This window comes from Tachysurus vachellii, chromosome 7, assembly GCF_030014155.1.
Source record: "Tachysurus vachellii isolate PV-2020 chromosome 7, HZAU_Pvac_v1, whole genome shotgun sequence".
NCBI lineage: Eukaryota > Metazoa > Chordata > Actinopteri > Siluriformes > Bagridae > Tachysurus > Tachysurus vachellii.
The window spans coordinates 26,438,329-26,452,632 of record NC_083466.1 but is presented as its reverse complement, the minus strand read 5'-3'; the positions used below and the strand labels follow the sequence as shown (position 1 = coordinate 26,452,632).

The 14,304-nt window shown below is 46.0% G+C and overlaps 1 protein-coding gene across 1 annotated transcript in view; it reads left to right on the top strand.

Annotated features, from left to right (window-relative positions):
• Positions 1-1,122: 1,122 nt before the first annotated feature.
• Positions 1,123-14,304, top strand: part of LOC132849007 (insulin-like growth factor-binding protein 3) — a 30,629-nt gene continuing 17,447 nt past the window's right edge. Inside the window, exons 1-2 of the mRNA XM_060875170.1 lie at positions 1,123-1,592; positions 5,188-5,447. Of these exons, the coding sequence (XP_060731153.1) occupies positions 1,241-1,592; positions 5,188-5,447 (612 nt within the window). The 5' untranslated portion in view covers positions 1,123-1,240. The remainder of the gene's footprint in view (positions 1,593-5,187; positions 5,448-14,304) is intronic.

Genomic DNA, 14,304 nt, shown 5'->3' with positions numbered 1-14,304 from the left:
TCTCACTCTCTTCTTATTATTGCAGTAAATTTATGCCCAGAAGCATTCATGATGTTTCTTTTGTCTGAGAAATGGTCTCTTACATAACATCTTGCTTTCTAACATTATTTCTTGGAAAAGTCATGTTTGGAAATGTCTGAAATGTTTTTTTTTTTTTTTTTTTTTTTTTTTGCCCTAAGTCAAAAACTAATGCTGAATGTATTAAACAAATATCTCTTAAAGCATAATAGAGTGTCTATCAATACTAATACTAATGCACAGTACTATGGATTTCTCTCTACATGAGATCTATGACTCGCTTCATAGGTATCTTTATAATAGGTGTAAATGTTAATGGAGTGGATTACTCAGCGGTCAACTCAAACCTGCGTTACTATGGTAACCTGAGTTTCCATCCCCTACACAAAAAACTTAACACAGGGTAGAACAATTCTTTCAGCTATTCATCTTTAATTGACCAATATTTCCTTTTTTCATAAAAAACAATTTAAATAATTTTGTAATAATATTATTATAATTTAATAATATATTTAATACAATACTGCATGTGTATGTGTATAGAAAAACTACAGCTTGTTACTACACCATTTCATATTTTTATACTGTTGTAATTAGTAAATAAATGTACAGATTAATTTCACTAAGCAGAATTTTTTTTCAGTGTTTTCAGTGTTTCTGTAAAATAAATAAATAAATAATTAATAATAATAATAATAATAATAATAATAATAATAATAATAATAATAATAATAATAATAATAATAAATAAAAAGCCTACTATGGTCTAAATGTGAAGAAATTTAGTACCCAGCTTTACATGTGAAGAAACAGGGAAGAAACCTGTGGACCCTGAAGAAACCACACAGACACAATCAATATGTTTATAATTAACGTATAATTAAACAAACTAATAATAAAAAGGGGAACTAAAATATATAAAATGATGAATTTTACAGCGAAGATAAAATAGATCTAGTAGAAACAGATGAATAAAAGCTCCTGCAACTAGACGTCGAGTGACGTCACACCGTCGATGCTGCATTATTCATTAAAGGGGTGTGGTTTTAAAGCTCGGCGTCTATATATAGAGTGAAGTTTTCCATTTAAAACGCGTCTCACGTGGCCGATTGGCGGGACCGGGGACGCTGAACTTTAACACCTTTGCGCATCGTTGTTATTTCTGTTGTCATTGTTAATATTAGTAGTATTTCTGCTTGTTTTTGTTTTGCTCGCCGTGAGCATGGTTGCCGCGCTCCGCTCCCTGCTCGTGTCCGTGACTCTGGCTGCGGTTGCGCGCCTGTCCACCGCCGTGGGCGCGGTGATCCGCTGCGAGCCGTGCGACGCGGGAGCCTGGACGCTGTGCGATCCCGTGCCCGAGGACTGCGTGGAGCGGGTGCGCGAACCGGGCTGCGGCTGTTGCGTGACGTGCGCGCTGGCCGAGGGTCGAGCGTGCGGGGTTTACACGGGGCGATGCGGTGCGGGGCTGGTCTGCCGACACCGGCCGGGCGAACCGAGGCCACTGCACGCGCTGCTGGAGGGCCGAGGGGTGTGCGTGAACCAGACCGCACCTCCTTCAGTCAGCGCTCGACAAGGTACAAGACTTTTGTACAACATGCGTAAAAAGCATGTGTGTGTATGCGTGTACGCGTGCGTGCGTGTGTGCGTGAGTCAGAGTATGTTATATTAAACTTTATTTTTTTAAAGAAAGTAAAAATGCATATTACTGCATGTGAATATACCGAGGCTTACATATGATGATGATGATGATGATGATGATGATGATGCACGAGCTCTCCAGATGCATGTAGCCTTGAATTAGAGCAAATGTTCTAGAGCCTGATTTTTTTTATTTTTTATTTTTGCACGCATTCATGCAAAGGGTACTAAACTTTCCTTTTAATCTCCCCTGTAGTCCTTCATAATGAATGATTTGATAGTGATAGTGTGTGAGTGAAAAGAGGGTTTAATCGCGTCTGCTTTAATATGTATTGATATGAATAGAACGGTCACGTGATTACTTTTCCATGTTTGAGTTGCAAATACTAGGGTTGTGCATTAGCATGGAGAAAGACTTATGTCATGTATCCGGTCAAAGAGTGACAGAAAGAAAACACATGTCTGTTTGTCTGTCTATCTGTCTGTCTATCCATCTATCCAGTTTGCTGAACAGGTTTTTATGCACTTTTACAGAACTGACCTGTTTCTCTGACATTTTCACAGACTCAAAGCATGTTATAAAGATTCAATAACACGAATCTCCTGCTCTTGTCTGAAAGAAGTGTGTGTGTGTGTGTGTGTGTGTGTGTGTGTGAGCGCGCGCGCGCAATGCTTGCCCGAGTTCTTCAACTTGCATCCGGTTTATTTGGAAGTCGGAATTTGTGAGTCAGAGGTGTAGCTGACAGAACTGTAGTGCGTTTCTGCACAGCCATTGTAACGCAAAGATAAACACACTGACACGCTCATACCATGAACCAAAGCTGTGCATGGACCAATTTTTTTTTTTTTTTTGTGCAACTGTTTTTTATTGTTTTTAATAAAAACACGGAGATAAACGTTGCAGGATTAAGATGGAAAAAATGGAGAGAGTGGACTGTTTTTTTTTTTTTTTCTCTTGAAAAGACTTTTAACTGATCAAACCCTTCAAACAGCTGGTCTGTATAGATGAGAACAAAAGATCAGTAAATAATTGATGGATCTCATTAAGAGTGTCTTCTCCATATTGGGTGTGATCTGCTGCCTGATCTGATCTTTGGCACGTTTTTGTACGGATAGATATTAGTGTCGCTGTAGTATTTAAAAAGAACCTTGATCATGTCAGTGATGTTACGTGATGCACTTTGATGCCTTACTTTAAATACAACCTTTCAGGTCTCACTGAATCCCTGCTACACTGCACACATCTGGCAACGCAGAACAGTGGAGTGACTGTTATAAGGTGGAATATCTCATTGATGTAGAAATACTGATGAAGAGAAAATGAACATGTTCACCTGAGACATACAGAGGACACATGCTACATTTAGTATAATTGCTTGACTTACTTTGTTTTATTCAGTCCTTCCAACATTTAGTACAGTTTTTCTTTTATTTATTTATATATATGAGTTTGGGGGGCACAGTGGCTTAGTGGTTAGCACGTTTGCCTCACACCTCCAGGGTCGGGGTTCGATTCCCGCCTCCGCCTTGTGTGTGTGGAGTTTGCATGTTCTCCCCGTGCCTCGGGGGTTTCCTCCGGGTACTCCGGTTTCCTCCCCCGGTCCAAAGACATGCATGGTAGGTTGATTGGCATCTCTGGAAAATTGTCCGTAGTGTGTGATTGCGTGAGTGAATGAGAGTGTGTGCGTGCCCTGTGATGGGTTGGCACTCCGTCCAGGGTGTATCCTGCCTTGATGCCCGATGATGCCTGAGGCACAGGCTCCCCGTGACCTGAGGTAGTTTGGATAAGTGGTAGAAGATGAATGAATGAATGAATATATGAGTTTGTGAAAAACGCATAATCTTGAGGCTTTTTTCAAAATTTGTGATGCGACACTTTATTTTGTAGAAAACCACTCTTTCAAATGCCTCAGTGAAGACACGCATGAAATGACTTTCTATGAGATCTGTACTCATCTTCCACACACATGAATAGAAGAGGGAATTGATTGAATGAGTGTTGTGATGTCACACATCAAATTTTTAGAAAATCTACAAAAATCCTGAAAAATTGCAAGCTCTTGTAAATATTAAGTTTGCATGACATCACGTTATAGTCTGCGATCACAAAGAAAATTTCTGGAGGGATTGATTAATCTGATTAGAGCATCTATCTATCTATCTATCTATCTATCTATCTATCTATCTATCTATCTATCTATCTTGTTTTGGTAAAACATACTGGTTAGTACTTTTCTCAGTGGGCTAATTTACAATAAAACTTTTTTTTTTTAAAATGAGTTTACTCTTGTTTGGTTGTATCCATGTTGAGCATTTAATGTCTATCATGTCTCACTCCATGGTGCTGGTAATATGACGCTCATATGAAAGTAGACACTCAGGACTCTTGAGTGTTTCATCAGTATTTCTGTTTTTCTGTAGAATACCAGGGGTAATATATTCATAGAAAAGATCCAAAAACAGTTCATTTTTTCCCCACACAAATGTTTGTATCTTCAAAGTAAAGGTATGTGATAGTAAAGATAAAGAGTAAAGATATCAAACCCAAAGTGTTTGTTCATAATTTTAATTATATTCAACACTAAAATTCTGTTTAAGGTTCTCAACAGAGGGGAAAAACACACGTCTAAAACATATCGAAAGCCGGCGGTCTTGACTCATTTTAGATCAGACTCACAGACCGAAATGTCCCATAAATACATTTCCATTTTGTCAGTGTGACGGAACACCAGTGTACTTGTAAGCAGGGTTAATATGACATAAATGTAACGTGTTCACTGTGATCGTAATCGAATGATGCTACAGTATGTAGCTAATCTCGGTGATCTGATGGAACATTTAGGACCATGACTAGTTTACAGAACTGAAGAATTGGTCAAAGTTAGTAGATTAAAAAGACTAAACTAAAATTACATTTGATGTGGTTTGAAGGAATCATGCCTTTTTTTTGAAAGTTTAGAAAGTGTGAACCAGATAAAACCTCAAACTCCCTGGAGGTGTGGTGGAAGATCTCAGAAGTCCTTCACAATTTAACTTCTCCATGTTTGTCCTTATTTTGGGCTGGTTCCAGAGCACTTCTCTCGCGCTCCCTCTTGCTCTCCTCCTGAATCGTCTTTTCCTTCTGGACTATAATGCAGCACTTTGGCATACTTTATATGTAGTCAAGTTTATTTATAAAGCCTGAAATCACAATCATGTCTTAATGGGCTTTACAGGCCCTTAACAGCCAACATCCCAGTGTTAGACCCTGGGTGTGCAGTTGGTGATGAATGCAAGGATAAACAACGGAGAGGAAATTGCAGATCTAGAAATTAGGCCTAATTTCTTTCCTTCTGAAAGAATTTTTCCTTATGAAAAATGTCTTGTTAAGAACCTACCTGTGATGGAAACAAGAAAAAAATATATTACGTAAAAAGGTATTCATATCATGTACAATGATTCACTGTGTTGTTCACTAGATTCTTCTCTAGGGGGAATAAGTAGGCTTCCTAGTTTTGCATCTTCCCAGCATTCTTTCTGTTCGATTTTCAGTTGAGGGTGCCAGGATGCCTGAGGAAGATTCCAGCAGCAACACAACGAGCCCGTCTGTGCCAGCTGGACACGAGCAGTCAACGGATGTCTCTCCCTCCCACAATCGGCGTACTCCGCCCTACGGGCTTCACCCCAAAGCTGAGGACATCCGACGGGAGCAAATCCGGAAGAGCCAGAGCTTCAAAATAGAGAAATCTCCGGCAGTAGCCTCTTCCAACCATGAGAACATTGCCTTCGAGTCCATGCTGGAGCGAGAATATGTAAGTACAATGCCAGGAACTCTTGGATAACCAAAATTAATCTGGAAGCTTGTGGGCACAGATGGTAGCCTCCTTCAAACTTTGTGTTCGGTTGTTGGCTTGGTAAAAGATCCTCTACGCTTCAGATCAGTATACAATCAGCTATTTATGCAGCTTGCGGGTTTGGGGTCCTTCAGGGTAGCACACTGCACGTGGTGGATATAGAGGTGGAGCTCTTGGCATCATACAGAATTGAATTCTGACCCTAATCGAACACACCTGGGCCTGAGTATCAGAGACCACTCAGTATTTTAACGAGCTAAAGTAGGTGTGTCGATGTAGGCTTGGCACCAGACCTGTATTCCCTGTGGTACACCAGGAAAGGGATTACATAATGCTGGCTTAGAACAAGAATGACATTTTACAATGGGCAGACTCTGAAAACAGTCAGTATACGAACGCATATAATTTATTTCCCCATGAACACACTCGATGCCTTCCACCTTGCTGGTCTCTGTCGGTACTGGAATTTTTTTTTTTTTCATAGAACTTTTTTGTTCTCAAGAACATTACCCTGAGAAAAGCTGCTTATGAAGACATCTGATTTCAGTTCTCGTACAGTCTGGCTAGTTGCTGCGGCTCACGTTGGCGTCTGGCATTCAGTTGTAAAGTTAGGTCCGAGAATAGATGCAAGTGCACGAGCTTGGCATTAAGCTTATTATTGGGTGAGGGTGAGAATCAGAATCGTAGCCCTTAGCAGGGGTATAAACGCAGTTAGCCAGGATTTAGAGCAAGGTTATCCTTTAACAAGCAGGAGTCAAATACAGGAAAAGCAACATGAAGAAACGGGGTTCCAGAATTGATGCAAAAAACAAGCTTTATTTGTAACAATATAGATTATTTTATACAATTATTGGCACCCCTGTTTAAGATGTGGTCGTGGCCTTCTAAAAATTCTCCTTTTTTTTTTAAACAACATAGAACCCAAATGCAAAAAAAGAGAAAAATCCAGCCTTTCATTTAAGTACATTAGTTTGGTGGTAAAAAGAAATCACACATTTAGGAAAAAAAAACAACTTGAAATCTTGTGTCCCACAATTATTGGCAGCCCTGATGTTAATACTTTGTACAACCCCCTTTTGCCAACAAGACAGCACTTAATCTCCTCCTATAACATTTCACAAGATTGGAGAACACAGAGAGAGGGATCTTTGACCATTCTTCTTTGCACAGTCTTTCTAGATCATCCAGTGTCCTGAGTCCTCTCTTATGCACTCTCCTCTTTAGCTCGCCCCACAGGTTTTCGACTGGGTTGAGGTCTGGGGACTGAGATGGCGATGGGAGGACCTTGAGTTTGTGACTGCTGAACCATTTTTGTGTAGATTTTGCCACATGTTTTGGATCATTATCCTGCTGAAAGACCCAATGAGGACCCATCTTCAGCTTTCTGGTAGAGGCCATCAGGTTTTTATTTAAAATGTCCTGGTAGTTCAAAGTGTTCATAATGCCATGCACCCTAACAAGGTTCCCATGGCCTTTGGAAGAGAAAAAGGCCCGCAACATCACAGATCCTCCACCATACTTCACGGTGGGCATGAGGTGCTTTTCGGCATACTCATCTTTTGTTTTGCGCCAGACCCACTTAGAGTGTTTGTTGCCAAAAAGCTCAATCTTAGTCTTATCTGACCAAAGCGCATGATCGCAGTTGAAGTCCCAGTACCGCTTAGCAAACTCCAGACGTTTATGTTTGTGAGTGTTAGTGAGAAAAGGCTTTTTCCTTGCATGCCTCCCAAACAGCTTGTTGGCATGTACAGAGCGTCTGATGGTTGTTATGGAGACTTTGTGACCCCAAGATTTTTTTTTTTTTTTTTTTAAGTCATAGACTTTTGAAAATTATTATTAACTTGTGTTAAAGGTTATTCATTCATTCATCTTCTACCGCTTATCCGAAGTACCTCGGGTCACAGGGAGCCTGTGCCTATCTCAGGCGTCATCGGGCATCAAGGCAGGATACACCCTGGACGGAGTGCCAACCCATCGTAGGGCACACACACACTCTCATTCACTCACGCAATCACACACTAGGGACAATTTTTCCAGAGATGCCAATCAACCTACCATGCATGTCTTTGGACCGGGGGAGGAAACCGGAGTACCCGGAGGAAACCCCCGAGGCACGGGGAGGACATGCAAACTCCACACACAAGGTGGAGGCGGGAATCGAACCCCGACCCTGTAGATGTGAGGCGAACGTGCTAACCACTAAGCCACCGTGCCTCCTGTTAAAGGTTATATTTTTCACAATTTTTCTGTTAGAGATTATGCTTCTGCAAAAAAAAACAAAATGTATTTGACCACTTTTAAACAGGAGTGCCAATAATTGTGGAGGGCACTGTGTGTGTATGTATATGTGTGTGTGTGTGTGTATATGTGTGTGTGTATGTATATGTGTGTGTGTGTGTGTGTATGTATATGTGTGTGTGTGTGTGTATGTATATATATATATATATGTATGTATGTGTGTGTATGTATATGTATATATATATATATATACATACACTTACACAGCTTACACACACTTGGTTGGCTTAAATTTAGCATGAATTTCTAGCTTCTTTAGCTAATAGTAAAGCTAGAGAAGAATTGAACATGGAAAAGTCAGCAACAGCCTTTGAGTTTTTCCTCAAAGATATATACACAGTTTAGCTACAGTAACAATTTAACAGTTTAGGCTAACTTCTGCAAAGCCATGCTATCCTCAAACAGCTTGCATAAATGGACACTTACCTTAAGTTTAGCACAAACTTCTTTTAGAAGCAAGCTTAAATAAAAATATCATGATAAAGCCAGCAGTAGGAACATTTTTTTTCCCTACACAGATGTGTGCTAAACACTTGCTGAAAGACTAATCCACCCTTATATAAACAGACACCATGTTAAATGAGCATGAATTTGTCATAGTTAGCTATAAAAAGAAATTAACATGGTAACATCAACAACTATCATCAAATTTTACCTCACAGATATATGTGCTGAAAGAATAACAGTTTGTTACCTGCTGCAAAACTGTCTTATTTTCAGTTTACATGCTCTTAGCATAAATTTAGCATGAAATCACAGTTAATTAATCCTCACAGATATATGCTGTAAACGCAATTAAGCTAATTGAGAGACTAACATTTAGCTTATCAAATAGCTTTGTTATTCGTTTAATCGTAAAAATATCAGTCAGCAGTTGTTAATTTTATATTATCACAGGATTAAAGCCCTAGATTTAGTTAAATTTAACAAATCTTGTTTACACTCAGTACAATATTTTTTTGTCGTTGTTTTTATTTATTTATTTGAATTTTTTTTTTTTTGTGTGAAAATTCTGCACTCCCAGGAACACCCATATAGCATGTTGCCAAAGTTGCTAGCCTTATGAATAGTTAGTATTGAGCATATACAGTGCTACTTTACACTACATGCTTTATTTTGAATTGCTACCATGGATAATTCACTGGCTTAAACAAGTTATATCATCATGCTTCAAATCTCAAACGTTTTTTATTAGAAAACTGACTAAAAGCATGGTTTGTTGACAAATTTATTCTGTTAACCGTTAACATATTCAATCGAAGGATGGTCACAGAGCCAAGTCTGAGAGCTCCAAGTGAGCCTTGCCTCATCGATCTTCAGGTGATTATTACGTTGCGAAGTGATGTTAGTTTGAACAAAAAGTGCAGGTGAGGGAGCTATTGAGTTGTGGTGGGGTTTTTATTTGTTTATTTATTTATTTTTGTACATATGAACTGTTCAACTCAAAGGACAGAGCTGTAGAGCTGCAGGAAGTGATTTGAATCCTTTTTTTTAATACATTCAGTGAGAGTTAAATGGGGAATAAAAGGATAAAATTTATCCGAACTACCTCTCAGGCACCATCGGGCATCAAGGCAGGATACACCCTGGACGGCGTGCCAACCCATCGCAGGGCACACACACACACACATTCACTCACGTAATCACACACTATGGACAATTTACCAGAGATGCCAATCAACCTACCATGCATGTCTTTGGACCGGGGGAGGAAACCGGAGTACCCGGAGGAAACCCCCGAGGCACGGGGAGAACATGCAAACTCCACACACACAAGGCGGAGGCAGGAATCGAACCCCCAACCTTGGAGGTGTGAGGCGAATGTGCTAACCACTAAGCCACCATGCCCCCCCCATCCGAGGAATCGTTTGAGCTAATCTTTTAGATTTTTCGCTTAATTTCATATTAAGCGAAGGGTTGCCCAGGAACTGGGAATCTAATTTGTGTAATATGGTCTCATGGTGGGAATAGAAGGCACTCACTCACTCTCTCTCACTCATTTTCTACCGCTTATCCGAACTACCTCAGGTCACGGGGAGCCTGTGCCTATCTCAGGGGTCATCGGGCATCAAGGCAGGATTCACCCTGGACGGAGTGCCAACCCATCGCAGGGCACACACACACACTCATTCACTCACGCAATCACACACTATGGACAATTTTCCAGAGATGCCAATCAACCTACCATGCATGTCTTTGGACTGGGGGAGGAAACCGGAGTACCCGGAGGAAACCCCGAGGCACGGGGAGAACATGCAAACTCCACACACACAAGGTGGAGGCGGGAATCGAACCCCGACACTGGAGGTGTGAGGCGAATGTGCTAACCACTAAGCCACCATGCCCCCCGGAACAGAAGGCAATAGATCTATATTTACATGGGCTTCTTGCACCCATTTCCACCCTGATCCCAAGCAGGGACTCACATCCACCACATAGATTGCAAAAAAATGTCAAAGACATTCACATTTTTTTTTCTTTTTGCTTTCTCTGAAGAATTCATCCTGAATTGAGTTCATCTAAATCAGAAATAGAGAAATTGTCCCGCTCAACTTCCTATTGCAATAGAAAGCTCAGCCATCTGTAGCACCACAAGTAATATTCCAGATTTATCAAAGTATGTCTTTCATAATATTTGTTGCTTTTGGAGCCTTGCACAATTTTTCAAACATTCCAGAGATATCCTCTGTTTCTTGATATCTACTTCAAATCCAGGTCTTTGTGTGTCCGTGTGTGTGAGAGAGCATGAGAGAGTGGTGTGTGTGTGAGCGTGAGAGAGTGGGGTGTGTGTGTGAGCGTGAGAGAGTGGGGTGTGTGTGTGAGCACAGAGTGGGGTGTGTGTGTGAGCACAGAGTGGGGTGTGTGTGTGAGCACAGAGTGGGGTGTGTGTGTGAGCACAGAGTGGGGTGTGTGTGTGAGCACAGAGTAGGGTGTGTGTGTGAGCACAGAGTAGGGTGTGTGTGTGAGCACAGAGTGGGGTGTGTGTGTGTGAGCGCAGAGTGGGGTGTGTGTGTGAGCGCAGAGTGGGGTGTGTGTGTGTGAGCGCGCGTGTGTGTGACAGAGGAGTGTGCGTGCGTGCGCGTGTGTGACAGAGGAGCGCGCACGTGCGCGCGTGTGTGTGACAGAGGAGTGTGCGTGTGTGTGTGTGACAGAGGAGTGTGCGTGTGTGTGTGTGTGACAGAGGAGTGTGCGTGTGTGTGACAGAGAGGTGTGCGCGCGCACGTGTGTGTGACAGAGGGGTGCGCGCACGCGTGTGTGTGGTGTGAGCATGAGAGAGTGGGGTGTGTGTGTGTGAGCATGAGAGAGTGGGGTGTGTGTGTGTGTGAGCATGAGAGAGTGGGGTGTGTGTGTGTGTGTGTGTGTGTGTGTGAGCATGAGAGAGTGGGGTGTGTGTGTGTGAGCATGAGAGAGTGGTGTGTGTGTGTGTGTGAGCATGAGAGAGTGGGGTGTGTGTGTGTGAGCATGAGAGAGTGGGGTGTGTGTGTGTGAGCATGAGAGAGTGGGGAGTGTGTGTGTGTGTGTGTGTGTGAGCATGAGAGAGTGGGGTGTGTGTGAGCATGAGAGAGTGGGGTGTGAGTGTGTGTGTGTGTGTGTGAGCATGAGTAAGTGGGGTGTGTGAGCATGAGACAGTGGTGTGTGTGTGTGTGTGTGTGAGCATGAGACAGTGGGGTGTGTGTGTGTGTGAGCATGAGACAGTGGGGTGTGTGTGTGTGTGAGCATGAGACAGTGGGGTGTGTGTGTGTGTGAGCATGAGACAGTGGGGTGTGTGTGCGTGTGTGTGTGAGCATGAGAGAGTGGGGTGTGAGTGTGTGTGAGCATGAGACAGTGGGGTGTGTGTGTGTGTGAGCATGAGACAGTGGGGTGTGTGTGCGTGTGTGTGTGCGTAGAGTGGGGTGTGTGTGTGTGAGCGCAGAGTGGGGTGTGTGTGTGTGAGCGCAGAGTGGGGTGTGTGTGTGTGAGCGCAGAGTGGGGTGTGTGTGTGAGAGCGCAGAGTGGGGTGTGTGTGTGAGAGCGCAGAGTGGGGTGTGTGTGAGCGAGCGCAGAGTGCGGTGTGTGTGTGAGAGCGCAGAGTGGGGTGTGTGTGAGCGAGCGCAGAGTGCGGTGTGTGTGTGAGAGAGCGCAGAGTGCGGTGTGTGTGTGAGAGAGCGCAGAGTGCGGTGTGTGTGTGAGAGAGCGCAGAGTGCGGTGTGTGTGTGAGAGAGCGCAGAGTGCGGTGTGTGTGTGAGAGAGCGCAGAGTGCGGTGTGTGTGTGAGAGAGCGCAGAGTGCGGTGTGTGTGTGAGAGAGCGCAGAGTGCGTGTGTGTGTGAGAGAGCGCGCAGAGTGCGTGTGTGTGTGAGAGAGCGCGCAGAGTGCGTGTGCGAGAGAGCGCGCAGAGTGCGTGTGCGAGAGAGCGCGCAGAGTGCGTGTGCGAGAGAGCGCGCAGAGTGCGTGTGCGAGAGAGCGCGCAGAGTGCGTGTGCGAGAGAGCGCGCAGAGTGCGTGTGCGAGAGAGCGCGCAGAGTGCGTGTGCGAGAGAGCGCGCAGAGTGCGTGTGCGAGAGAGCGCGCAGAGTGCGTGTGCGAGAGAGCGCGCAGAGTGCGTGTGCGTGTGCGTGAGAGCGCGCAGAGTGCGTGTGCGTGAGAGCGCGCAGAGTGCGTGTGCGTGAGAGCGCGCAGAGTGCGTGTGCGTGTGCGTGAGAGCGCGCAGAGTGCGTGTGCGTGTGCGTGAGAGCGCGCAGAGTGCGTGTGCGTGAGAGCGCGCAGAGTGCGTGTGTGTGTGCGTGAGAGAGAGCACCGCTTGCGTGTGTGCAGGGTGAGTGGGGGTGGGTGCGCGTGGGTGCGCGCAGAGTGGGGGTAGGTGTGAGTGCACGCGGAGTGTGTGTGTGTGAGAGAGCGCGCAGAGTGCGTGTGTGAGAGAGCGCGCAGAGTGCGTGTGTGAGAGAGCGCGCAGAGTGCGTGAGTGAGAGAGCGCGCAGAGTGCGTGAGTGAGAGAGCGCGCAGAGTGCGTGAGTGAGAGAGCGCGCAGAGTGCGTGAGTGAGAGAGCGCGCAGAGTGCGTGAGTGAGAGAGCGCGCAGAGTGCGTGAGTGAGAGAGCGCGCAGAGTGCGTGAGTGAGAGAGCGCGCAGAGTGCTTGTGTGTGTGCGTAAGAGCGCGCAGAGTGCGTGTGTGTGCGTGAGAGCGCGCAGAGTGCGTGTGCGAGAGAGCGCGCAGAGTGCGTGTGCGAGAGAGCGCGCAGAGTGCGTGTGCGAGAGAGCGCGCAGAGTGCGTGTGCGAGAGAGCGCGCAGAGTGCGTGTGCGAGAGAGCGCGCAGAGTGCGTGTGCGTGAGAGCGCGCAGAGTGCGTGTGTGTGTGCGTGAGAGAGAGCACCGCTTGCGTGTGTGCAGGGTGAGTGGGGGTGGGTGCGCGTGGGTGCGCGCAGAGTGGGGGTAGGTGTGAGTGCACGCAGAGTGTGTGTGTGTGAGAGAGCGCGCAGAGTGCGTGTGTGAGAGAGCGCGCAGAGTGCGTGTGTGAGAGAGCGCGCAGAGTGCGTGTGTGAGAGAGCGCGCAGAGTGCGTGTGTGAGAGAGCGCGCAGAGTGCGTGTGTGAGAGAGCGCGCAGAGTGCGTGTGTGAGAGAGCGCGCAGAGTGCGTGTGTGAGAGAGCGCGCAGAGTGCGTGTGTGAGAGAGCGCGCAGAGTGCGTGTGTGAGAGAGCGCGCAGAGTGCGTGTGTGAGAGAGCGCGCAGAGTGCGTGTGTGAGAGAGCGCGCAGAGTGCGTGTGTGAGAGAGCGCGCAGAGTGCGTGTGTGAGAGAGCGCGCAGAGTGCGTGTGTGAGAGAGCGCGCAGAGTGCGTGTGTGAGAGAGCGCGCAGAGTGCGTGTGTGAGAGAGCGCGCAGAGTGCGTGCGTGTGTGCGTGAGAGCGCGCAGAGTGCGTGCGTGTGTGCGTGAGAGCGCGCAGAGTGCGTGCGTGTGTGCGTGAGAGCGCGCAGAGTGCGTGCGTGTGTGCGTGAGAGCGCGCAGAGTGCGTGTGTGTGTGCGTGAGAGCGCGCAGAGTGCGTGTGTGTGTGCGTGAGAGCGCGCAGAGTGCGTGTGTGTGTGCGTGAGAGCGCGCAGAGTGCGTGTGTGTGTGCGTGAGAGCGCGCAGAGTGCGTGTGTGTGTGCGTGAGAGCGCGCAGAGTGCGTGTGTGTGTGCGTGAGAGCGCGCAGAGTGCGTGTGTGTGTGCGTGAGAGCGCGCAGAGTGCGTGTGTGTGTGCGTGAGAGTGCGCAGAGTGCGTGTGTGTGTGCGTGAGAGAGAGCACCGCTTGCGTGTGTGCAGGGTGAGTGGGGGTGGGTGCGCGTGGGTGCGCGCAGAGTGGGGGTAGGTGTGGGTGCACACAGAGTGTGTGTGTGAGAGAGAGAGAGCGCAGAGTGGGTTTGTGAGAGAGCGCGCAGAGTGTGTGTGTGTGTGTGTGTGAGAGCACACAGTGTGTGTGTGTGTGTGTGTGTGTGAGAGCACACAGTGTGTGTGTGTGTGTGAGAGCACACAGTGTGTGTGTGTGTGTGTGTGTGTGTGTGTGAGAGC